At 51.8% G+C, this 25,329-nt stretch overlaps 2 protein-coding genes across 4 annotated transcripts; one reads left to right on the top strand and one right to left on the bottom strand.

Moving 5' to 3' along the window:
- Positions 1-1,118: 1,118 nt before the first annotated feature.
- Positions 1,119-16,124, top strand: CCNF (cyclin F). 2 transcript variants are annotated; one of them, XM_051632602.1, is made up of 17 exons: positions 1,119-1,191; positions 3,904-4,058; positions 4,473-4,579; positions 5,472-5,539; positions 6,704-6,897; positions 7,255-7,308; positions 8,087-8,191; positions 8,757-8,834; positions 9,213-9,364; positions 10,106-10,270; positions 10,893-11,016; positions 11,661-11,841; positions 12,469-12,556; positions 13,097-13,196; positions 13,489-13,619; positions 13,804-13,973; positions 14,497-16,124. In XM_051632602.1, exons 1-17 carry the CDS (start codon positions 1,179-1,181, stop codon positions 14,934-14,936), a joined length of 2,325 nt encoding a protein of 774 aa, XP_051488562.1. In that variant the 5' UTR covers positions 1,119-1,178; the 3' UTR covers positions 14,937-16,124. The 2 variants fall into 2 exon arrangements, with proteins under 2 accessions (XP_051488562.1, XP_051488563.1); XM_051632603.1 differs by lacking the exons at positions 1,119-1,191; positions 3,904-4,058; positions 4,473-4,579 and having other exon boundaries at positions 5,479-5,485.
- Positions 16,125-16,390: 266 nt separating this feature from the next.
- Positions 16,391-25,235, bottom strand: VRK3 (VRK serine/threonine kinase 3). 2 transcript variants are annotated; one of them, XM_051632384.1, is made up of 12 exons: positions 25,167-25,235; positions 24,720-25,072; positions 23,571-23,617; positions 21,766-21,832; positions 20,981-21,065; positions 20,425-20,527; positions 20,026-20,118; positions 19,673-19,805; positions 18,841-18,961; positions 18,506-18,564; positions 17,920-18,068; positions 16,391-16,719 (listed from the first exon to the last, which is right to left on the bottom strand). In XM_051632384.1, exons 1-11 carry the CDS (start codon positions 25,211-25,213, stop codon positions 17,920-17,922), a joined length of 1,257 nt encoding a protein of 418 aa, XP_051488344.1. In that variant the 5' UTR covers positions 25,214-25,235; the 3' UTR covers positions 16,391-16,719. The 2 variants fall into 2 exon arrangements, 1 of the variants encoding a protein (XP_051488344.1); XR_007890892.1 differs by lacking the exon at positions 16,391-16,719 and adding an exon at positions 18,161-18,323 and having other exon boundaries at positions 17,983-18,068.
- Positions 25,236-25,329: the final 94 nt, after the last annotated feature.

Genomic DNA, 25,329 nt, shown 5'->3' with positions numbered 1-25,329 from the left:
GTGCTCTAGAACCAAGGCCCGGGATACTCAGGAGACCTGAATCAGGTGGAAAGAAGGGCAATAGAGCTGGGGAAGGGGCTGGACCTGGGGGTGTCCAGCCTGGAGACCAGGAGGTGAGGGGAGACCTGCTGGCTCTGCAGCTGCCTGAGAGGAGGTTGGAGCCAGGGGGGTTGGTCTCTGCTCCCCAGGAACAAGGGATGGGACAAGAAGGAACGGCCTCAAGTTGTGCCAGGGGAGGCTGAGGTTGGAGATTGGGAACAGTTTCTTCCCCAAAGGGTTGTCAGGCCCTGGCCCAGGCTGTCCAAGGAGTCCCCATCCCTGGGGGGGTTTCCAAGCCCTGGAGATGGTGCCGAGGGACGTGGGTTGGTGAGGACTGGGCAGTGCCGGGTCAGCGGCCGGTCTGTCCCAAGGCGAACCAGTAAAGCACCAGTAAAGCACTGCCCTTCCCTCAGAGCTGCCTGCTGACCCTCCCCCGGGCAGGGCGAGCGGGAGAGCGGCACCAGGGCTGCTGCTGCTGCTGCTGCTGCCGGGACCCAGCAGGGCGGAGGGAACGGCGGCTCCGGAGCTGCCCGGGCCCGCCGTGCGCGGTGCCCCGGGCTCAGCACCCACCGCGGGGCTCAGCACCCACCGCGGGGCCGCCGCGGGACCGAGGCCTGAGGGGAAGGCCGCGCTCCCCGCTGCCATGGCAACAGCCCCCCCCTGCCCCCCCCGCTGCCATGGCAACAGCCCCCCCCTGCCCCCCCCGCTGCCATGGCAACAGCCCCCCCCCCCCCCCGGCCGCCGGCCGCTCGACCCGCCAACTGCCCCGATTCGAATTCGCATCCTCGGCGTCCAATCAGAGCCCGCGGGGCGGGGCCGGCCCCTCCCCCCCGGCCGCCTTGCCGACCAATCGCGGGGCCTGCTGGGTTTAAAAAAAAATTGCGCGCGGCTGGTAGGCGTGGCCGTGGGCGGGGCGTGGGCGGGGCGTGGGCGGGGCGCGCCGCCAGCGCCTTCCCTGACCCTCGCTGCGAGCCCCGGGGGGCGGGGCCTAGGGTGGGGAGGCGTGTCCTCCCGCGTTAGCCCCGCCCCCGCGGCCGGTTCGGCCCCGCCCCCCGGCGCCCCCTCAGTCGCGGGCGGGCGGGCGCGGCGGCCGGTGCTCTGGGCGCGCTCCCGCTGCGCGCTCCCCGGGACGCGCCGCGATGAAGGCGGGCGGTGAGTGAGGACCTGGCCGCGGGCGCCGCCTCGTCCCTCTGCATCCCCCCCTCCTCTTCCAGCTCCCAGAGGCCCCCCCGGAGGAGCCTGAGGGGCTGCCGGGGACGGCCGCGGCGGCGGGGCCCGGCGGGGCGCGGGGGGCTGGCGCGGAATTCCAACGGCGGGGGCCGGGCCAGGGGGCTCGGGGTGGCGGGGGGGTTGGGTCCGTCCGGCTGCGGCCTCCCCGGGCCTCCCGGGGGTCCCTGGCTGCGGTTACCGGGTGCCCCCGAGCGCTGCGGGGTCCCAGCCGGGGGGTGGGGGGTGACGTGCCGGGGGCTGTGACCCCGAGGGGCACCGAGCGCTGGTGCGAGGACCCGCATCCAACCCGCGGGAAGAAGCGGGTTTTCCTCTGAGGTTGCCCAGAGAAGCTGTGAGACCCAAACCCCCCCTGGGTGCCCTGCGCGGGCGCCGGCCCCTCGGGCAGGGCTGGGGGGTGGTCTCCAGAGCCCTCCTCCGGCCTCACCCCCCCGCGCCTGCGGAGCGACAAGCTGGAATTTTCTCTGTGCAACCTCCTGGCTTTGGACACTGGAGTTTTCTCTTCCCCTGGTTGCTCAAGTGCCTCATGCTCTGGAGCCCCTCGGGCAGGTGTGACCGACACACCGGTGCTGCAGTGCAATGATTCTGCTGAGCTGTTCTCCAGGGAGGGCACAGGGATGGGGGGGATAGCAGAGCGCGAGAAGTTTGTCTGTTGATGGGGACGGCTGTTTGATTAAAGCCAGGTAACGGGTAGGTACGTGCTCCTGGTGAAACACTGGGTGCTGTTTTGTGTCAGGCTGGTCGTTCCCTTCACTGAAGTGGGGGTTAATTTCATATATATGAACAGAAAAACCTGTGTTAGCACAGTGGGAGCCAAGGCTCAGGGACCCTTTAGGAATCTCCAGGCTCCTCTTAACCATCCTGCTGAAAACCCTTTGCCAGCTGAAAAACCTGTAGTAAGTAATTGAGTCTGCAGCAACTTTGCTTTGAACAAACTGTCTGTAAATTGTGCACTGGCTGTGCAGTCTGTGAGCCTGGACTCTTCCCAGGTCTGTGGACTGACACAGATAGGAGGGTATAACTGACCACTCCGTACGTTTTTTCCCTTTACTGCATCTGCAGCTGGAAAGAGCTGTTTGCTCTTATCTTCTCAAAGAGAAATGCAACACGTTTCTTCTCCAGTCTCACTGAAGTTCTGTGTGAAGAACTGGAGACTAGTGTGAGATCATGAGGCTTTCCATCTATTGGCTTATAACCAGGAGATGTTAAATACCTAAAGCAGAGGAGCAGGCCCCCTATTAATGGAGAAGAACATTTGCCTAATTCAAATTCTCTGCCCTCATGGTGAGGATAGGGGCATGTTCTGCTTCCATTGTAAAAAGAACTTGAGAGCTGCATCCTCCAGTTTATGCCTTTGACCCTATAATCTAGTGAGACAACAGAACTCGTGACTTAGCTTACTGCAGAGATAATATGGGGACCTTTAGTATGTGTGTTGTCCTGCCTCTTTGTCTCTGCTCTTTTCTTTTATGTCACAAAATATTAAAACTAATAATGAACCAGTGAAACAGGGCTGAGCAATGCTAGCCCATGTGTGTTACACAGTGACTGGGCTCTCCAGTGGAGCCTGTGCCAGCTGTTAAACTCTTTTAGGAAAAGGTCAGTAAATAAATTTCCTAAGTATGATCTCTTGGGATAAAACAAAGCGATTTGAAAAATGCAATCAAGAAATCTTCTGTTATGAAGACAAAAGTCCTTACGTGGTGGTTTAATCTGTGGGACTCAAGCTTTCACTTCAGAATCTGGTTTTTTGAGCCCTCATGCCTGCAAAGAAATTGCTCAGCCTTTTTCTTGCTCAGAAATGGGCCTTTCTTGCTTGTTTGGGCTGCTCCTGGGAGCTGCAAGGGGCTGACCTGGAAATGAGCAGTGTTGGTGTCTCCACCATTTCATGGCTTGGAAAAGTGCAGCATCACCTCCTCCCCAGAAGCTGCTCGGTGAGGATGACCCTTCACTGCCACTTGCAGGCTGGAGGTGGGGAATGTGCTTTTTTTTCCCCCTCCTAGCTCCTTTCCCTGCTCTGAATTTCTGCTGTTTGTCAGTCAGGCTGCAGTGACAGCACTCAGGGCTCTGCCTGGTCCCTCAGATCATTTTCCTCTCTTGGCAAATGCACTGAGGGTAAATCTTGTCTCAGCAAGGAACAGCAGATGTGGGTCCTGGTCTGTGAATGCTGAAACTTCAGTAAAGGGCTTCCTGGTGCTTGGGGATCTTCCATGGCACCAGCTGGCTTTTGGCTCGAGCTGGTTTGGTGGGTCTTCTCTCCCTAATCTCTCTGGGCACGTTTCGGGCTCTGCTATCAATTGAAAGGGAAAAGTTGGGAGGTGGGAGAGATAAATGAAGTCGTAGGGGCGAAAGTTTAACTAAACACGGTCCAGTGATGGAGTTAGGGATGCTCTTCAATGAGGAGGACTTGAGCATGAGCCATCCCTCCTGAGCCTTTTGGCTTGACTGACTAAATTGACCAAGTCTCTGCTTGGTGCCTTTAGTCTTACAGCTTCATGTGACGCCTGCTAGAGCTCCTGTTAATGTTTGAAGTGCTGCAGTAAACAAGCATTCACGTTTAGATGCACACTCTGTGGTGCCTTCTTACCTCGTACTCGCCCATCACTAACTGAGATGTCCCATGTTTCTGTTTTCCAGTGATTCACTGCAGATGTTCCAGGTGTTTTTCTTTCCCTTCCAAGCGGAGGATAAGAAAACGGCCCCGAGTCCTGACGCTGTTGAGTCTGCCCGAGGACGTTCTGTTCCATGTTCTGAGGGGCCTTCCTGCTGAGGACATCCTGTCAGTCAGAGCTGTGAGTCTGCTGCTGCTTCCCCCTGGCACACACGGGGGCTTCTCTCTGCCTTCAGGAACCAGGGCTGCACAGGGAAAAGTCTGACTTCTCGTGTCAGGGAAACCTGCAGAAAGCCAGAGCACCCAGGCAGTAGCTGGGCTTTTGCTGTCTCAGCAGCAGTTTCATTTTGCAGTACTTCAGGAGATTAGCAGCAGAATTTGAGTGTTCTGTGTAAGTTTTCTGTGGGAATTATCCTGCCAGATCACTGGGGCTGAACAAGTTAGTTTGGTTTGGCATCTCTTGCCTTACTGTTAGGCAGGAAAAGAGTTAGGATTAACTTGTGATGAGTTATCTGTCTTAAATCAGATTGCAAAAAACTATTTTGTTCTTGGTCTCTTTATTTTAGTCACTATTATTTTCACTCCTCCCTTGTAGGTGCACTCACACCTTAAATACCTTGTGGATAATCATGCTAGTGTTTGGGCATGTGCAAGTTTCCAAGAAATATGGCCTTCTCCAAGCAATCTGAAGATGTTTGAAAGGTAAGCTTGGAGAATCAAATTTGTCTGACATTGTAGAGCAGGATGTTTGAAGCTAGATATCTAATTCTAACCAGTCTTCACAGTAAGTGGGGGTTTTGTAGAAGTCCTTGCTTAGGCTGATGGAGAATTGCTGATTTCATGTCTAAGCTGCAGCTTCTAACTGCTGTTTTTTAACCTGAGCAGGGCCCATGGCCTGTGGTTTCTCTTTTAGGTCATTAGTGTTCCATACTGGAATGTAGCACATGAACTAAACTCTGGTAGTGGGGCACCTGTATGAGTGTGCAAGTGAAATCAGAGGCTCAGGAGCATAACCCACTTTTTGAGTTGGTTTGGTCATTTCTTGTGTGGACCAGTATATTTAACAAGAGTTTCATTTCAATATTAAAACAAGTGAAGTTTGAATGGGTAAATCAGCTTGAAAAGGGAGGAGAGCATCTTTTTATCTACCTGATTGGAAGGCGATTGGTCAGTTTAAATGTCACACTAGTTGTTTTCTTTCTGACTGTTGCCTCTGCTCTGATGCACCTGTCACATGCTTGCTGAAGAAGACTATGATGTGCATGTTGGTTTGGGAGGGAGGAGCACAAGGGCTTGGTGCATGTCCTGGAGGGTACAAGTACCAAAGCATGTTAATGCATCCTGGTGTTGGGATGTTGTGTGGGAGTGGGAACAGTTGCTGTGAATTGTCACATTGTCCTGGACATGGGCAGTGAAAGGGCTGCAGCACAAAAAGCTACAGCACAACTTGTGTTTGACTTGTGCTTATGGTTCACCAAGTTCAAGTGTGACCAAACTCGTAGCCTGGCCTCCACTGAAGTGACTCGTTGGAGGACCTGGGCTTGGAAGCTCCTCCTGATTTCAGCCTCAAGTATCTTCTCTGTTTCCCATGCAGGGCTGCTGAGAGAGGTAACTTTGAAGCTGCTGTGAAGCTGGGGATAGCATACCTGTACAATGAAGGCTGTAAGTGGGGAAGCTTGGGGTCTTTGAGGGAGATAGCATGACGGAAAGAAACGTAGATGAGCTAAAGGCTTATTTATCAATACAGGTCAGGCTAATTGTCTCATCATCAAGTTGCCAGTTTTACTGGCTACCTACAAAGCTATTTCTCCTGTGTCTTGAACGCTGGTGCTTTTGTGCCCAGGTTCCAGTGCAGGGAAGTGCAGAGCCAGTTTGCTCTGCTCAGCAGGTGTTTTGGTCTCACTTACTGTCGTGCCTCTTCAACTGTACCTTTTGGTGCAGCTGAGGCACTGGCCACTCAACTGCCAGAGGTTCAGTGACAGCTTGTGCACAGCTCTTTTCAAAGTAGAAAATGAGTTGGTGGATAGCTTGTGGAACTTACCCTTTGTAAACTTCTGACTGAATTGGGCTACTCATCTAGTCTGTTACACGTACCAAAAAGGATGATGACTGAAAGGGCTTCCTTGCAGAGAGCATGACTTGCATGCCAGTTTGGCTCTGCACTGACAGGTTTAACCTTGCTCTGAGTGCTGGTGTTTGCAGAATGCTCCTTTCCCCCCTGCTTGTGTGGGGGCATCTGCCTGTGAGGAAAGGCTGGGAGAGCTGGGGCTGCTCAGCTGGAGAGGAGGAGGCTGAGGGGGGATCTGATCAGTGCTGGTCAATATCTACAGGGGGTGGCAGGAGTGGGGGACCAGTCTGTTTTCCACAGTGTCCAGTGACAGGACAAGGGGCACAAGCTGGAGCACAGGAGGGTCAAGCTGAACATGAGGAACAACTTGTTTCCTGTGAGGGTGGCAGAGCCCTGGGACAGGCTGCCCAGAGAGGCTGTGGAGGCTCCTTCTCTGGAGACATCCCAAACCCAGCTGGAGGTGTTCCTGTGGGATCTGCTGGAGGTGACCCTGCTCTAGAGCAGGGGGTTGGACTGGGTGATCTCCAGAGGTCCCTTCTAACCCTGACCACTCTGTGACTCTATGATATGTTCCTGAAGAGGGATTGTAGTTAGATTTTTCTTCTGCCATCTTCATGATCCTTAAGGCTCTAAAGACAAGACTCTCTTCAGTCTTTTCTTGATGGTATCCTATGATCTGGCCTGGCCTGACTAAATGCCCAGCACCTATTTTGAATAAACTCTGAAAACCATTTCTGGCTTTTCTGCTTTGTTTCCAGTGTCCATCTCAGATGAGGGTCGTGCAGAAGTGAATGGCCTAAAGGCATCACATTTCTTCAGCCTGGCAGAGCGTCTGAACGTGTGTGCTGCCCCCTTTATCTGGCTCTTCATCCGCCCTCCCTGGTCCCTGAGTGGAAGCTGTTGCAAAGCTGTGGTCTATGAGAGTCTCAAAGCAGAGTGTCAGCTGGAGAAAGTAAGATTTCTTTCTGCCCTTGCCTTGACCAGCTGCAGCTAGTTCTTCTGGAAAAGATGGTTTTGTTTCCCCAGGGAAACAAACCAGGGAGTTTCTGTGCCCTTATTGCTTCAGTGACTGTGGATCAATCATTTAAATGAATTTATAGCCAAACTGCACTTGGTATATTGAGTGCCTGAGGTCTGTACTGTCCCTTCTGAGAGATCCAGCACTGTCTCAAGATGACAAAACACTGAGAGAAGCAAGGGGGGAGGAATGGCTGAAAGGCAAATAAAATTGTAGTCTGGAATTACTAGCAAAAATTGCTATTGTTCTTTGTGTATCTTTAACAGTGCTTTATCTTTATGCTTTCTTCAGGCTCAAAAAGGATCTATTCTCCACTGCTTGGCTAAGGTCTTGAGTCTCTTTGAGGTGAGCAGTATTTCTGACTTGATGATACTTTTTTTGGTGATGCTAATGCTGTTTAAAAAAATAAATAAATCAGCTATTATATTCCTCGAGGGGCCTAGGATTTTCTACTCTTTTAAACTGGAAGAGAGGAGATTGAGGTTGGACATGAGGAGGAAATTCTTTCCTGTGAAGGTGGTGAGAGCCTGGCCCAGGTTGCCCAGGGAAGCTGTGGCTGCCCCATCCCTGGCAGTGTTGAAGGGCAGGTTGGATGGGGCTTGGAGCAACCTGGGCTGGTGGGAGGTGTCCCTGCCCATGCAGGGGGTTGGAACTGAATGATCTTGAAGGTCCTTTCCAACCTAAACCAGTCTGGGATGCTGGGATTCTATTATTTAATGTACTGGTTGTTCAAAGGAATGTTATCAACTTAGTTTATTGAGTTTCACAAGTAGTGAAATGAATTTGGGCTTGATCATGGGCTTGGTGCTGCCAGGTCTCAAAGGAAGCCTTCCAGCCATCATGCTTATCAAAAAAGGGAGAGGGGGGAAGTAAGTCCTTCCGTGGCAATTAAGCCAAAAAGCTTTTGTCCAGCTGAAGACAACCACCAACTGCTCCCTGAGCCTGAATCTCCAAATGACAGCACTGGGTGGATGTGGGAAGCCCCTGGAAGTCTGAAGGGGCTTGTGACTGGTTGGTTCTGCCCTGTGCTGCCAGTACAGACTGTTCTGTAGCTTCTGAAGGTTTGAGATCTGGTGCCCAGTTGGCTGGACAGCATAAATGCCATCCTGCCTCTTTTTCTTAGGATGAAGAAAGAAGAAAAGAATCCCTTGAAATGTTTGAAGAATCTTCAAAGCAGGGTTGTTTAAACAGCTCCTACCTCCTGTGGGAAAGTAACAGAAAAGCTGCTGTAAGTAGCATTTTTTTTTTTTGTCTCAAAACAACCTTTTTTCACTGGAACTTCTGGGCCTCTGTTTTGTGCAGTGAACATAAATAGAAGGAAGTGTCTGTCCCTCAGAGTTTACCCTCTTCATCAACAAGGATTGCACTAAGAACTCTCTGAAATGAGCTTTGGTGTCTGCCTTGGTGTTTGAAGTGAGTCCAGAGGCAGTTGTAGCTGAGGTGCAAGCAGAAGTCCCTTTATACTGACTCCCAAAGTCATAGGCACTGCTGGCTGGTGATCACAGGGCTCCCTGGGGATCAGGAAGGGGAAACTGCCTGCACTGCCATCATTAAATCTGCCAGAGCTGGTATGTTGGGATCCTGAGGGACCCCTCATGTCTTGTGAGGCCTTGGGCAAGAACTGAAAAGAGTTTCTTAAAAGCAACGTCGTTATGAGGAGAAACAGACTGGCTGCTGGAATTAAGATTTATCCATTGGCAGTGGGGTATTTTTGTGCATATTAGTGCTACAGTCCTGCTGTTTGTTGTGTAAAGATAATGGGTTTTGAGATCTGTTGATGTTCCTCTCTGTAGATGTCAGATCCTGGCAGATACCTCCAAAGTCTCAGGAAGCTACGGGACTATGCAGCAAAGGGCTGCTGGGAAGCACAGGTAAGACTGACTTTTCCCAGGAAAACAGTCTTTATTTGGTCTTTTCCATGCTGCCATTGTAGGTTTAGATGCTACTTCTCCCTTTAGAAGGGTCAAAATTCCTGAGTAATATCTATCTATCCATATGGGGACTTAGTCTGCAGTTCCCTCTTCTGAAAAGTACTGCACATCTGTGGTACCACTCGAGTAAAGATGAATCTTCTGGTGGATTTAAAAGCCTGTCCCCAAATAATGTGTGTTCAACATTTAAGGCAAACTAAGAACTTCAAACACCTTCACTTTGTTTTCAGCAGGAAGATGACAGGGCCATCCTCTGCTGTCTTAATTTTGTTTTGGTAAAAAACCAAACCAGCTTTCTTCTGTGTTCTCTCCATGCAGATAGCACTAGCCAAAGCTTGTGGGAATGGAAACCAACTAGGATTAGAAGCAAAATCTTCCAGTGAAATGGTGTCTCAAATCTTTCAAGCTTCCCTTCCTATCAGCAAGAAAAGTATCTTCACTGTACAGAAAGGAATGAATGAAACAATGAGGTAAAAACTCAGATCCAGGAGTCAGGCCTCACAGCAGAAACCACTGCCCATTTCCCTCTACATCAGTAGAAGGAAACCAATCTAGAATGAGGTCTGTTGGAAGAGGGCATCTTTTGCTGGGTTCCTCTGTGATGCATTGTGTGCATTCAGGGAAACACATGACAACTGGAAAGGAGACATATCAGAGCCCTTATTTCAAGCCTCAATGCAGAACTGAAATGAGGTGTGTGAGGTTTTCTCTGGACTCTCAGGTTCTTGCATCTATCAAGACTAAAAAGCCCTTCAAGAACTAGAGACACTGTTTGAGTTGTTGGAGCCACAGTAACTCTCTAGTTATCTTAGATGGCCTTTAGCCTCCTAACTGAAGGGACCTGCCCTTTCCTTCTGCAAGTGCCCATTAGAGGATAGTTTCTAGTTCCATTTTGCAGACAACTTCAATCCAGGGTGAATGGGTCTCTGAGCAACCTGATGAGGGTGGCGAGACACTCGGGTTGCCCAGAGAAGCTGTGGCTGCCCCATCCCTGGCAGTGTTGAAGGGCAGGTTGGATGGGGCTTGGAGCAGCCTGGGCTGGTGGGAGGTGTCCCTGCCCATGCAGGGGGTTGGATCTAGATGAGCTTTTGGTAAATTTCTTGGCTTGGAACTTTTGGATGGAGAAAGGACTTGGTAACTAGAGTGGGGAGGGTGTTCAGCACAGCGTGGGTGGGTTCTCACTGCAAATTGTCTCTCTCTTGCCTGTCTAGGTACATCCTGATTGACTGGCTGGTAGAAGTAGCTACCATGAAAGACTTCTCCAGCCTGTGCCTTCACATGACAGTGGGGTGTGTGGATCGGTACCTGAAGCTGAGGCCGGTGCCCCGGGCTCGACTCCAGCTGTTGGGAATAGCCTGCATGGTCATCTGCACCCGGTAGGGCTTCTGCCTGGGGAGCAGGGCTGGTTCTTCTGACCATTCCAATTCATTTCTGGTGCTCAAGCTTTTTTTTTTTTTCCCTCCTTTTCTAATAATAATACTCAGAATAATCTTTGCCTTCCCTCTGTACCTGGATGCAGTTCAAGCAAAGCACACAACCTCTGCAAATGAGACACCAAATGTAGTTCTTTGAACATGTTTATACATAGGAAAAAAACTCCCTGGTGAGTGATTGGTCTGCAAACACTCCCCCAGCAGGAGGTGCAGCAGAATTGTTACCTGCTTGAGTCTGTGATCCTCAGATGAGCCACATCATGTGGTGGAAAGTTACTCTTCTGTGTTTCCTTAATATCTCTCAACTTAGGAGAGGTTTCATAAATGAGGAATTGAGTATATTCCAGTTGGTGGTTCCAGCTTAAAGGTGAAATAAATGAATCAATTCTTTCTTTCCTGGTCTTCACCTGGGAAAGTACCTTATAGAGTTGTTTAAGGAGTACCTTATAAAGTTGTTTAACTCTTTGGTGACCATGGGTGCATTCATCTGCCACAAAAACATTGGTGCACAGCTGCACAAATTCTCTCTCTTCTGGAACTAACTTAATATTCCTTAATCCTGCAGTTTCATCAGCAAGGAGATTTTGACCATAAGGGAAGCTGTGTGGCTAACAGACAACACCTACAAATATGAAGATTTGGTCAGAATGATGGGTGAGATCATTTCTGCCCTAGAAGGAAAGATAAGGGTGAGTTGGGAAAGTGGATGGAATATCTCACCCCTTGGGCTGCTGCTGAAGTCAGGCTGTTGTAATCAGCACTTCTTGCCTGAGATGTTGGGGGTTTGTGTGAGTGTTCTCAGCTGGGGGAGACCCACATATTTCAGAACATGGAGGTACAAACCCCCTGCCTTTCTCTGGAGATGAAAAATTAAGTTTTAGGAGGCCATTTATTTTTTCAATGGGGATGTTTCAATGTCAATGTAGTAGTTAAAAAAAAAAAATCCCCCAAACCATGCTGAGATGAAAAGAGCATCTGGAAACAGCTGTGAATAGAAATAGAAATGAATAGTTAAGGTTGGAAGGGACCTTAAGATCCCCAGGCTCCAACCCCCCTGCTCTGAGCAGGGACACCTCACACAGACCAGGCTGCACAAGCCTCATCCAACCTGCCCATGAACATCTCCAGGGAGGGGGAATCAACAACCTCCCTGGGCAACCTGTGCCAGTGCCTTCCTACCCTCATGGGGAAGAATTTCTTCTTAATGTGTAACCTAAATCTCCCCCTTTCAGTTTAAAACCATCACCCCTTGTCCTGTCACTGCCCTCTCTGGTAAAAATTATGCTTGGTGCTTGCCTTGTATTACCAACCTCTGTTCTCCTTTCTGCACTAGATACCTACCATTGTGGACTACAAAGAAGTGCTGTCAAATGTGGTCTTGCTGGAGAGAAGGACCCTTCACCTTTACAGCTTCATCTGTGAACTGTCCCTCTTAAACACCAGCCTCTGTGTGTACTCCCCAGCTCAGCTGGCTGCTGCAGCACTGCTGCTGGCAAGGATACTGCACAGGCAAGGTAAGGAACCTCAAGAGGAGCTGCAGCATGGTCTGCCAGTCTGCCTGGTCTTTTTTAGGGAGCCTTTGGTGTTTTGTGGGTGTTGCTTTGTGTTTAGGCAAGATGTCCCAGTCACTTGGCTGGGGGAGTGGAGGGGGACAGGTACAAGGCTTCAGAGTAAGGGTGACAGAGCACTGGAACAGGCTCCTCAGAGAGGTGGTGGAGTCTCCTTCTCTGGAGACTTTCAAGACCTGTCTGGATGCCTTTCTGAGTGATCTGCCCTAGACTTGGTCCTGCTCTGGCAGGGGGGTTGGACTCGAGGATCTTTGGAGGTGCCTTCCAACCCCTGACCATTCTGGGATCGTTCTGGGAATGAAGAGTTGAGTTCAATCTATTTTAGCTCTTAACACCTGTGATGAACAGGAGTGTTAGCATCAAACTGCAAGATTTGTTTAAATGAGATTCAAGATTTCTGTGCTTGTGTGTAACTTCAGTTTGGCAGGTAAACCTTGAAGCCAGTTGTGAACTTGAATGAACTGTGTACAAGCTTGCAAAGATCATGATCTTAATCCCATTGAATAAAATAAGCCTGTCTGATTAGAGAACAGCCAAACTTCATGAAATGGTAACATATGTTCTCTTCTCCAGCACACCCCTGGACCAGCCAGCTGTCTGAGTGTACTGGTTTCTCCCTTGAAGACCTGTTGCCCTGTGTGCTGAGCCTCCACCAGAAGTGGTAATAGTTCTGGAACTCTTCTGGGAGGGCACAGAAGTACTTAGATTCCAGCTCTTGCAGAGAAGCTGCATCTTTTCAGTCAGCCCTTCCCAGTGAAGGAGCTGGCTTTGGGAAACTGCCTTGTTCCACCCCCCCACGAGCCACTGAGCCTGAGGGGCCAGTTCAGGGACACTGGTTCTGTTTCTCCCAGCTGGTGGTGCCCTGAGTTACAGAAAATGTGATGCTCCTCAAGGCTGACAGGTTTCAGCTTGTCAAGTGTCACTGCTTTCAGAAGACTAGACTGGTGAACTTCAGGACTTGAGTAGCCAAAGCAGCCTCACCTCTTTAGAGAGTACAAGGCAAATATCTTGTTCAGCTCAGTGAACAGAACAGGAATGAGATGCTCCTGTGCTTGAAAATCAAGTGTCCTGGCTCTGCCAACCACCACCTTCCTTAGCACAGAGCTGAGGTGGACAGAGGGGAAAGTACTGAAATTGGCAGGGTTTTTTAACCCTCTTTCTTATAATCCATTCTAAGATTTGGACTTTAATCTCTTTCCAGTTTCCATGATGATGTCCCAAAGGATTATAGGCAGGTGTCCTTAACTGCAGTGAAACAACGATTTGAAGACGAGCGTTATGAAGAAATAGGCAAAGAAAAGGTGGGTGAGCTCCTTGTCTCCATCTGCTGATGTCAGACACCACAGCAAGGTTGCTGTGTGGCAGGATGGACTAAACTCCAGGGAATGGGAAGTGGGTTCCAACTTTGGGCTTGTGGAGTGGATCTAAACAAAATGGTGGCTTTAAACCTGATCTGCAGGGGCTGTAATGGCTCTGGTTGAGTACGTGTGGGAAGAACTCCCTGGGACAGGTTTCTCCTAGAAAATGAAAAGAAAGAGTCTCTTGGCAGGGGGAATCAGGTGGCTTAATCCCATCTGGCTTTCTTTTTTTCAGATGATGAGTTACAGCCAGCTCTGCTCATTGTTGGGTGTGAAACAGGAGGACCCAGAGCCCAGTCCCTTGCACACGAACGTGGTGGAAATTCAGACTTTCCTTAGCTCTCCCTCTGGAAAGAGAACGAAAAGGCCAGTATAACTCCTTGCTGTAAATGTGTCAGAGGGTTAGCAGGAGCCTGTCCTCTCTGGTAACTGAGGGTCTGTTCTTAAATATGATCCATTTTTCTGTAATCATCCTCATTTCCACACCCATTGGGAGCTGCAGAAGCAGACTTGGCTTTTAAGGTGCAAGTTCTGGATTTTCTCTCTACAGGAGGAGGGAAGACAGCATTCAGGATGACAGAGGCAGCTTTGTGACTACACCCACAGCAGAGCTATCCAACCAGGAAGAAAGTCTTCTAGACAACTTCCTAGACTGGAGTTTAGCTTCCTGCTCGGGTTATGAAGGTGATCAGGAAAGTGAAGGCGAGAGAGATGGAGATGGTGAGGGTTTTATTCTCCTTACAAAACGCAGATGAGAGAATTTAAACTCTCTTTCCAACTTTGCTTAAACCTGTTTCTCAGGCAACAGAAGCCTGAACTTTCAGCTGAAGACCAACTGGAAAAACCTCTCCCCTTTCCCCCGTGGTTATAATTGTTAAACTATTTAGAGGTATCTGTTCTCTTTCTCTCTCTTGCTTCAGAACATGAAGGGTTTGTAGCTGCTTTAGTGTTTTGCAGTGTGGCTGTTTTCAGACACCAGAGAGTGGACCCAACATGATGAATGGCCCCCTGTGTTAGAAACACTTGGTTTTGCTGACTCTGGGCCTGGCTGTTCATTTTCTGAACAGCTCTTGGTGTTTATCCAAACAGTCTGGGAGGCCAAAAAGTAACTATTTCAACTGAGAGGGAACTTAGTGCTCTACCCTCCCCACAGCAGATGGAAGTTTTATGCTCTTGCTTGGGTTTTTGTTCTGTTTGGTGTTGCCTGAATCAAAACTAACCTTTTCCTTTCCTCACTCCACAGTGACTGGTCCCAGTGGGATCTTGGATGTGACAGTGGTCTATGTGGACCCTGCTGACCACTGCTGTCAGGACTCCAGTGATGAGGACAACCTGGCTGCAGAGTGGGCTGGGCAGGAGCCCACAGTGCTGGACAACACCCACAGCCCTTCAGCCTGTCTGCCCCCAAGGAATCCTAAGCTGGAAAGGAGCTCAGGCTACTCTTCTGTCAACAGTGCCAGCCCTACATCTTCTGTGGAAGGCAGCCTTGGAGAACCTCTCAAACCTACCTCAGCGCCGTCTCGCAGCCCCGCGGGGCCGTGCCCACCTCCCTGCCTGGAGTGGTGTTTACAGTCAGGCTGTGCCAGGCCTGGGGAGGGCAGGTGTGACAGGAGGCAAGTCAAGAGGAAAAATGTGGCAGAACACAGTGAAGAAAGGGTGAACTTGGGCTTCTTAAGCCTCTGATTTCTTCCTGCTCTTTACTTTCCTAGGGTTCCTGGAAGCAGTCCCTGTTGTAGTCATACAGGGATGATAGTGAATGATTGTGGATACCTCCAAAATGAGCCCTTCCCCTCAACTTGGCCTGTGCCTGTCTTGTAATTCTGTAGCTCATTTCTGGGCCATTACCTTCCTTGTTAGCTGCCTTTTTAAACTACTCCCTATTGTCTGACGCTCTGCAAAGTCTATGTGAAACTTTGTATCTCATTTTCCTCCTATCTCACCAGCTCGTCCTTGGTGATAGAGAAGAACTTGTCACATCCCTTGCTTTGCTGTGAGGCCTGGCACTGTAAAAGAAAGAAACTGACTTTTGTTCTCAAGTTACTGGATGTAACACTATGCTTGAATTCGTCCACTTGAAAGACCTTGTTGAGGTTGTGCTGCCTCTTCCCTCTGGCCAGGCACTGTCTCGCTCAGCTGGTGCTTCCCTCTTCATGTATATACCAATTGCTGCACTGATACAAGGTTTTTATGGATACAAGGAAGAGGTAAATGAAGGCTCACTGCAGGTCTGAGCTTCTTTTTTTACCTACCTCTCAGATGGTTTTAAACCCCACTTGCCTCAGGCTCTAGCTGCCATGTCTCCCTTGCCTGATAAGCCCTTCTGTGCCTTAATGCTCCTCTGCCTGTCCTACAGTGATGTGATCTCTGTGAACTGTTGACTCTGCTGAACGGGGTGGCTGAACTGCCACCGGCTCCATGTCACGCCCTATCTCACACAGTCTCTCTTCCTTGCTCTTTCCATTAATGTGTCCTTGAGTAAAGCACAAGTCACTTGAACACTAGCCCCAGGCAGTCTGTCGTACTGAAAGCCTCATTTCAGCCTTGTCTCCTGCTCTGGAAGGGCAGCAAATACTTTTCTTATAAAAAAAATGAAACCTGTGCTGCTTCAGTGACAATTTGAAGAAACCACCTCCCTGACCTCAGCCTTCCAAGCCTGGGCTAAAGCTCCTTCAGCCTGTGAACGGTGGGGAAACCAGCCCCAGGTGCTTGAGCATTGAAATACCAAGGTACAAGACTTCCAGGAGACATCACTGCATTTAACACTGGAACTGGACTCCATGACTCTTCTCTCCAAGTTACTGTGGCAGATGGCAACAGTTCAGATACACACAGTGTAGTGACTCTTTTTTTTATAAAAACTTTTTTATAATACAGATGGCTCCCTGTCTTACTTCAATAACTGGTATCCCACCCTCAGCTGGGGCTTGGAGAACTGATGGGGTGGTTGGGGATGAAGTCAGAGCCCAGCTCTGATCCCAGTCATCCCCAGGAAGCTGCAGCTGGCTGGGTCTGGCTGCAGGCTCTTGCGTGCCAGGAGCAGCACAAGGCTCAAGCCACTCTCACCAACCCTGCAGCAGCTCCAGAGATCCTACAAAAAGGCCTTGAACATGTCAAATAACCACCAGAGCAGCCTCAGGTGCTTGTCCACAAAGTTTATTACAAAACTATCCACTGCCACTGCAGATTAAAAAAATAAAAAGTCCCTGATTTCATTTTTCTGTTCCAGTCTTCACCCTTCTCCCAGTGGCTACATTGCACTTCTCCAGCTGCTGCTTCCAAAGCTTTGCCAGGGAGGAGTGTCTTCACATTAACTTGTTAAAGCAGCAGCTCAAACTTGGGTCACATTAAAATTGGAAGAAATCATTTATAAAAGCCTCTCTCAGTTTTAAAATAGGTAAAATATCTGCTGGGAAGGCCTCGTGCTGCAGAAAGCTTGGGATTCTTTTCCTGTGCAAGTTTTCTTGATCTGAAAGACACAAAATAGGAGCATTAGTCAGTTCAGCTTCTTCCTAAGAAGAGTAAATGAGGTGATGAGGAGCTAGTTCTGTGTTCTTGGGGCTTGCTGCTTCATGCACTGGCCTTGGCTGATCTGGACTGAAACCAGATCTGTCTCTGGATTAAGCCTCAATCTTGGAGGTGCCTCCTGAATAAAACAGCAGCTGGGCCTCAGAGAGCCACCAGTTACAGCCACAGGCCTGAGGCCAGAGCTAGAAGGGCTTTCTGAAAAAGAAGAAAAGCAAAAGATCCAGCCCAGAGCCTTGGTTCTTTAGAAAATAGTAAATTAAAAAGGACCAGATTTATAAAGTCCTGTATTCCTCCAAGGACAAGTGTTTCCAGAAAAAACCTGACAAAACACAAGCTGCAGGACAGGCTGAGCCTGGCTTTGTGTAGCACTGACCTCTGAAGGGCTGCGACGCCCTGCACAGCCAGGAGGAGCCCCTGGCTCTCAGGAGTGAGACTTGGCAGCCCAGGCTGCCCTGCCAGAGAACCACAGGATCACCAAGGCTGGAAAAGACCTTTAAGATCAAGTCCAGCCCATAACCTGACACCACCACATCTCCAGACCATGGCACTAAGTGCCACCTCCAGCCTTTCCTTGAACACCTCCAGGGATGGTGCCTCCACCACTTCCCTGGGCAGCCCATCCCAATGTCTAATCACCCTTTTCAATTGAGAAAGTGCTTCCTGATATCCAACCTAAACCTCCCCTGGAGCAGCTTCAGGCCAGGCCCTCTTGTCCTGTCACTGGTTTCCTGGGAGAAGAGCCCAGTCCCCACCTGAGCACAACCTCCCTTCAGGGAGCTGAAGAGAGTGAGAAGGTCCCCCCTGAGACAACTCCTCTCCAGACTAACCAACCCCAGCTCCCTCAGCCTCTCCTCATCAGACTTTCCTTCTGTTCCCTTCACCAGCCTTGTTGTCTCCTCTGGACCTGCTCCAGCACCTCAAGATCCTTCTTGCAGTGATGGGCCCAGAACTGGACCCAGGACTTGAGGTGAGGCCTCCCCAGTGCTGAGCGCAGGGGGAGAATCACCTCCCTGCTCCTGCTGGCCACACCATTCCTGACACAAGCCAGGATGCCATTGGCTTTCTGGGGCAGCAGCTCTGCCCTGCTCGGGTGCTCACAGCAGGGCAGGGTGTCTGCACCATCCCAGCTGCTGGCACTGACCTAGGGTACCATTTTGATATCCACAGGGTCATAAGCTGAAGCTCTCATCTTCTCCAGTGGCTGCTTGAAGAGCTGCCGCAGGGCCTCGTAGTCGGGCTTCTCCTCATACCCCAGTGCCATCACGTGCTGCAGGTACCTCTGCAGGGCATCTGCAAAGCAAGGGACATCACTGCCTGGAGCAGCAGGGCAGCTCCTGGGGTCTTCAGCAAGCTGCCACACGGCCTGGAGACACATCACCCACCTGCCTTGGCCAGCTGCAGAGGGGCAACAAAACCAAAGACCAGGAGGAAGCTCAGAGGCAGGAGGGGGAAATGATCTCTAGCCCCAAATATTGTGTTTCTAAAGCCACCAGAACAAGCAGGGCTCAGGGATACAGAACACGGGCAGCAGCCCCCCTTGTTTTGCTGTAAGGAAAACAAGGGATTTGCTCACAGGAGGAGCCTGTCAACTGGTCCATGGGATGCTTGGTCACCATCGCCAGTGGAAGCCATCCTGGACAAGTACCCCAGAGCAAACCAGGTTCTGCCTTCAGGTCCAGTCAACCCCCATTCCCCCAGTCCCACTGCCAGGGGGAGCAAGGCTGTACCTGGGATGGGTTTCTGCCTGAAGCACAGTCGGAGAAGGCAGATCACATCCCCTCTGTACCTGGAACAAACAGTGGGAGGTGCTGTCAGGTGAGAAGCACAGGAGCAGGCACCTCAACAGCCTGTCCTTGGCAACAGGAACAAAATGTACAAACCCCAGATGGACACATTCTGAATGGAACGGAAATCAGGGTGCACCAAACACCCTCTGGCCAGGCCCAGCCTCCACAGGGGGATCTACCCACATCCCAACAGTGCCCCACGACTGATTTCAGTCACCAAACCTCCCTCACTGCTTTCTGCTGAGTATTGCCCAAGAGTAGACGATTTCTCCTACTTTTCCTTCTTCTCCACCACAGTTTCTATTTTGTCCTGTTCACCAGACCAAGGCAAGATGCCACTGAGCCATTTCAGAAGACAGTAGCCCAGAGATTCCAAGTCACTCCGGCGAGATGGGCCTGATGGGAATCAAGAGATATGCACCTGTGAAAAATTTTGGGAACCATCCCAGAAGAGGCCCAGGCCAGCACCCCTCCTCCTCCAAAGGCAAGTAAGGACTCTAGCACTCACTGCACAACCTTGGAAGCCTCTGTTTGAGGTGCCCCTTCTTTAAAACAGGCAGCCTCACCAGAGGCACAAGTCTGAGAGAGTCATGAGAGGCAATGAGCTGAAGAAATGCAAGAGCTTCATGAAGATGTGCCCTGGGACACCAACACTTCTGCTTAATCACACAGTTGAAGAATCACCTCCCAACCTCCAGAGGAAGATTTGCCCAGTTTGAACACTGGGAGAGAACAGTCACATTCCAACCAGGAGGAAGTGGATAATTTAAATGCCTTTCCAGCTTTCATTGCTTCAAGGTCAGAGCAGAGCCTGCTGCAAATCTGTTTTGGGCAGGGATCCAGTCTGGCTTGAAACAGATCCCTGCTAAGCCAGCAGGACACAACCCTGTTTTCTATTCCTCACACTCCTGCAGCCCCAAGGCCCCAGATGGAGAAGGAACATGCCTGCACCTCTTGCTGGCGAGTCCCAACACAGCAGCCCAGAGACAGGCAGGAGGAAACAGCCCAAATAGGAGCTTGGGTCCTGGTGCACGTGGTGCCTGGGAGGCAGCAGTAACAGGAACGGCAGTAGAGAGCACTGCTGCAGGAACAGCTTGTGTCACTCACCTGCCCCGTTGTGGCTGTCCAGGCTGATGAACTCCGTGGTGCCCTCATGAGGGGTCCTGCTGCCCTCCCGCAGGGCCACGTGCTTCCCCCCCGGGCAGTACCGGAACGCGAAGCAGTAACCAGCCAGGGTCACCTGGAGACACCAAACACAGCTGAGTGACACTGCTCCAGCCCACAGGCTGACCCTCTGCTCTGCCTCCTCCAGGCAGCAGCCTGGAACTCCCCTCCAGGGAAAGGCACTGCTCCTTCCAGCAGATTCCAGGTGTGAAGCAGAGTCCTGCACCACAGCAGGGACCTGCCTGGCACTGCCCCATTTCACAGGGCAGCCCTCTCAGCCCTGCTCCTGCTCCCACCTGTGTGAGGTCTGCTGGGTTCAAATAGATGTTCTCAGCTGTGATGTCCCCATGCACATACTCGTTCTCATGAATGTACTCCAGGCAGTCTAGCTAGGAGTAAACAGAAGAGGCAATAGGATCAGAACCATGCAGACTCCTTCAGCACCCTGACTGTCACCCAGGTCCCCACAGCACAAAAAAGCACCATCTCTCACAGCCTCTGATTTTCAAGAATCAGATCTATCCCGTTCTCCTCACTCCCAACTTCCTTCAAGGTGACAATATTGTTCAAAAGGTGCAGCTCGAGTTCACAAAAGGCTCGAGGGATGCTACTTAGAGACCCCAGCCAGCCCCCTGGATCAGCTTTAAAACACCAGAAGTCACAGGTCTCTTAGGAAGTGTCAGTTCCCTACATACCAGTCGGACTGCAATCTGAAAAGCTGCCTTCTCCTTCAGCAGGTGTAAACCATCATTCAGCACTGACTGAAGAGTTCTTCCTAAGTCAGAGAACACCAAAAACCTACAAGAGACAAAGTACTTAGCAGTACCTGCCTGGATTGGAAACCCTGCAACAGACACTCATCAAGCAATCCACCTGGATTACACTCCCTTTCAAATCCAAATGGAGCTGGGCAAACATGTCCTCAACTTTTGGTAACAAAAAACTCCTTGAAGAGGAGAGAGATGCTGATCTCATGTTGCAGAGACAGAGTCTGAGTCTCCCCTTCATGTTAATATGAAGGGCAGGAATAAGGTGTCCCCTGGCTCGAGGGGCAGAAGCAGCCAAGGCAGAGACTTCATCAGCAACACAAGAAACAGATAATGAGGCAAACCATGAGAAGCAGTGCATGAGGTGAGGAGCCCAGGGGACAGTGAGAAAAAGCACAGCAGCACGGAGAGAAGAGGCAAAGCCCACGGGGATGGCAGCTGTGGACAAAAGAGCTCAGCTGTGCCCTCTGTGGAGTCACCTCACCTGTAGCTCTCCTCATGCAGTCCAAAGCCAAGGCAACTGGGGATCCCCAGCAACGGCACAGAGTGCCACTTCTTCCACTTCTCCACTAGAAGGGGAGAGACAGGACAGTGCAGCAGGAGCTCCAGAACAAAGGAGCTCAGTCAGGGACACCCTTTCTCCAAAGGCTGGAAGCCTCACACTGCTTCTGTGCCAGCAACACCAGCCCAGTGTATTGGCCCATCACCCCACACAGCAGTGCAGAGCGAGACAGAAAGGCTGCTGGGAACACCAGGGGCTGGGGTTGCTACAGGGGTAGGTGAAACAAGAGGAGGGGGGGAGAGGAGTAGAGACAGGGGGATGGAGAAGCAGATTTTTATGGTCCTTCCAGAAGTGCAGGTTTGATGCTAATTCCTTCATCGCCCCTTCTCAAACACCTGCCCAAATTCCTGGTCAGCTTTGCTCTTGCTCAGGTTTTTGGGTCCATGGGGCAAATACCAGACAGCAGCTGGCAGAAACACCCAAGGAAGGGGCACAGGAGAGGGGGACAAGGTAGGACAGACTGAACAGCTACCAGGGAGGTCAAGACAAAGCATGGACACAGCAAGAAAGCTTCAAAATGCCAATACTGCAGTGTCCTTAGGTGCACAGAGGCTCCTGGGAGAGCAGGCTGAGCTTCTCAGCTCTCGGGCACTAAGCAGTGAATTAATTCTAGCCTGCCCTTCCAAGAGACCCACATAACTGATAAGAGAGGGATGCCAGTTTTCCCACAAGCAGCCTAGTCCTTGTCCTTCCCAGGAAGCACCAACCTGTGCCTGCCTTTGCAGCTCGCTGGAAGAAGTTCTGCTCATTGTAGATCCTGCCATCTTTGACATCCTGAAGGGAACAGGAAGGAGTGTTACTTCAGCCACACACACCCTGCTGGAAAGGGAAACCTGGGCAAGATTGCTACAGGACCTTTACTACTCATTTTATAGCAAAAAAACCCACCCCAAAATGCCAGATCAGAAACAGAGCTGAGGTCTCTTGGTTCACACTTTGCTGCTGTGCCCACCAACCACAGAACTTCTGAGCAGCAGCACAGAACCAGGGAGAGGCTCTCACATTGGACATTACAGGCACTACCACTCCCAACTGCCTGTGGTCAAAAGCAGATAGACAGTGCAGACCATCTGGCCACCTGGAGTGAGCCCTAGTCCCAAAGCTGTCGTTTCAGAAAGAGCCAGAGGCAACCTCCTTACCCACAGCACAGGTGAGGACATTTCTGCAAACAGGCAAGTCCCAGCCAAAAGCTGTAGCCTGTTATTCTGTCAGAGGCAAGTCAGTCTGTATTTATGACATTCAAGTCATCCTGGGGGATGTGCTGACAACTCACAATCCATCTTTCTAAACCAGCAAGCACCTTTTTACTGCTGCTGTTACCAAGTGACCTGAACTGCACATGGTTTCCAGCCAGGATGGATGCTCAGCACACTGCAGAGCAACTCAGGACAGATGCTGCTGTGCATGGGAGGAGGCAGCAGCTTCACATCCTGACTGGTTTGATACCAAAGGCCCCACCCAACTGGCCAAGATAGCTGGAGGATCACCAGGCTCCAGACAACACACACAACCGTGTTCCAAAGGATATTTTATTCTGCACCTTGCCTGGGAAGCTGATCTGAGCCATCAAACCCAGGAGCCAAAATGCTCTCATGTGCCATATCCTACCCCACAGTCCTCTGCAACTACAGGGGCTGGGCTGTGGCACCAGAAGGCTGCCAAACAAAATGCCAAATGATGCCAAAGGTGCAAAACAAAGGAGTTGGGAGTGTCATGCACAGAAGTGATGACAGTTTCCCACCTACTGGCTAAGGGACTAAAGGGACAAGGATTTTTCAAGTGCCCACAGGTGTGGGCACCACCAGGTCCCCCCCAGAGCCATTAGTGATCACTGGTTTTTCAGAGATGAGCAACCCCCAAAACCATAGCAGACAGGAAAACAGCCTTTCTGCTCTGGTTTGTGAGTTACTGGAAAGCAGTCAAGTGAATTTCCATTGTAGAACAGCTGCTTCTGGGGAGAGCCCATTTCTGGAGCACCCAGATGACTGGCAGGTGCCCAGGAAGCTGCCTCAGACTCCAGCTGTAGTTACTGTTTGATACCAAGTGTGCTCAGGCCTTAGAGCCACCCAGTGCTGGTTCATCACCCTGTCTCAGCACAGCCACCCAACTCACACTCCTCCAGTGTCCCTGGCCTCAGCAGGGCACGTGCTCACTGGCCATCCAGGAGCACAGCAGGTCTGACACAAATGAATCAAGACCTTGACCTTACACCACCAAATTCAGGCCTGGAGATGACTGAGCTTGGTGCATTGAAGGGGCTCTGCTTTTTTTATAATCCTCCTGTTTCCTTCACACCTTTAGTGGAAGAGCCAACTGCTACTGAAATCCAGGCATGACACTCTCAGGAAATTATATCCATCTCCTAAACTAGAAGGGGCCTCTGTGATCACTGAATTCTGTGATGATTCTGTGTTTAATTCCTTGGACACTCTTAGCCCTACAGCCCAAACGGGTCAGGCCCTGGACACAGCACACTGTGCACTATTCCCTACCCAAACAGATCAAAACTCACAAGTTTGAGGGAGTATCTTTCCTTTGAGGTTCCAGATGCTGGCTGTGCTGTGGAAGGATGGAACAGAGGTGGTGGTTACAGGAGCAGAGAGAAGAGGTACTTGCAGTGTCAGCTGCATCACAAACAACAGCCTGCACAGCTGCCTTTTACTGATCCTCTGCTTTCTTCACTCAATCCTGGCAGCACCTTCCCAGGCAACTACAAAGTAATTCTTACCTTGCCCCAGAAGCACAGCACCCCACCTGCAGTTCTGCCTAAGTCACAGAAGCACCCAGGCATGGCTGGAGGTGGGGTGCTCTGAAGGTGGCACGTAAGGAACCAATCATTAGTAGAACCTGAGAGGCACCCCCAAATTCATCTCCTGAGTACTCCCTACAGTTCACTCCAGAGCTTGTCAACTCTCAGAGGTGCCAAAGGCCCTTCTGCTCTGCATGGATGTTAGAGTTATCTGTGGCCTTCCTCCTCCAGAGACCTGCACCCTCTACTTGGCCTTGAGGGAGCTCCTCTTCTGCTCTTAGGCTGAGGTTACCCACTGCTTGTCACCCAAAAGCTGTTCCTATAAAATCCTCCCCTGCAGCAACAACACCCATTTCCTCTTTTTCTAACATCACATCTTTTTAAAGACCTAACTGGATGCCTGGGCTTCGTGATGCAAGAGCATTAAGTAATTAAAAAAGAAACCAAAGCCAAATATTGGGCAAAGCTTCCTAACAGACAAAACCCACCCTGAAGAGTTTTGTTTCCAAGCTAACCAGGGAGAAAAAGGTCAAAATCTTCCCTTTGGAAGTTGACAGCTGGGCTGGAAAGCAGCTCAGCAGTCAGTGAAGAGCTGGGGAGCAGAGCCCAGATGATCGAGTTGCCTTCTGGTGGCCCCCGGAGCAGGCTGAGGGTCCTGCCCCGGCACTAAGTCTGACACCACCCACAGCTCAGCTCCCGCACCTGAAGACCAGGAGGAGGAGGAAACCCGGCCCCCAGGTTGGTGTGCCGCTAATTAACATCTTACGGCAGCACCGACCCCCGGGCCTGGCACCGACCCCGGGCCTGGCACCGACCCCCGGGCCTGGCACCCGCGGAACCTCACCCCGGCAGCCCCGGGGTGCCCGGCCCGGCAGCCCCGCTCCCGCCCCGCGCCCCGAACCCCCACGGCACCTTCGTAGAGCGTCCCGCAGCCGCCCCGCTCCAGCAGCCGGCCCAGCCGCCAGCGCCCGCCGCCCCGGTCGCTCAGCACCGCGCCCGGCGGGAGCGGCGCGGCCTTGCGGGGCGAGCGGGGACCGGGCCGCCCCGCCGCCGAGCGCCGGGCCCGGGGAGCCCGCGGGGAGCCCGGGGAGCCCGGGAGCGGCGGGGCCGGGACAGGCGGGGCCGGGGCAGGGGCAGGCGGGGCCGGGCCCGGCTGCTGCGTGTCGTCCTCGCCGCGCGGGGCGGGCAGCCTCCCGCCGCAGGCCGGGCAGAAGCGGAAGGCGGGCTCCACGCCGCGCCCGCACTGCGGGCAGAACCGGCTCGGCCTGCGGGCACAGCGGGGACAGCCGTCAGCGCCCGCCCCGGCCGCCCCCCCTTCCCCTTCCCCCTCCCCTCCCCTCCCGCCGCTACCGCCGCCACCTCAGGGAGGCCCCGCGCCCCGAGCGCCGCCGCCCTCGGCCCGACATGGCGGCCCCGCCGCCGCCCGCACCGCGCATGCGCGGCCCGCCGCCACACACACACCCCCGCGCACACTGCGCATGCGCACACGGCGCCCGGCGGGGCAGCCGCCGTTCCCCGGGGG

Source organism: Apus apus, chromosome 14, assembly GCF_020740795.1.
Source record: "Apus apus isolate bApuApu2 chromosome 14, bApuApu2.pri.cur, whole genome shotgun sequence".
Lineage (NCBI taxonomy): Eukaryota > Metazoa > Chordata > Aves > Apodiformes > Apodidae > Apus > Apus apus.
This window is presented reverse-complemented; position numbering and strand designations above follow the sequence as displayed.

Coding starts and splice junctions, on each gene's coding strand:
- VRK3 (XM_051632384.1), bottom strand. CDS start 25,213: ATGTCGGGCCGAGGGCGGCGGCGCTCGGGGCGCGGGGCCTCCCTGAG. Junction 25,073..25,166: donor GGGCGCGGGGCCTCCCTGAG/GTGGCGGCGGTA, acceptor CTGTGCCCGCAG/GCCGAGCCGGTTCTGCCCGC. Junction 18,962..19,672: donor GGACAGCCACAACGGGGCAG/GTGAGTGACACA, acceptor GATTCCCATCAG/GCCCATCTCGCCGGAGTGAC.
- CCNF (XM_051632602.1), top strand. Junction 10,271..10,892: donor TGCATGGTCATCTGCACCCG/GTAGGGCTTCTG, acceptor TTAATCCTGCAG/TTTCATCAGCAAGGAGATTT. Junction 11,842..12,468: donor AAGGATACTGCACAGGCAAG/GTAAGGAACCTC, acceptor TCTCTTCTCCAG/CACACCCCTGGACCAGCCAG.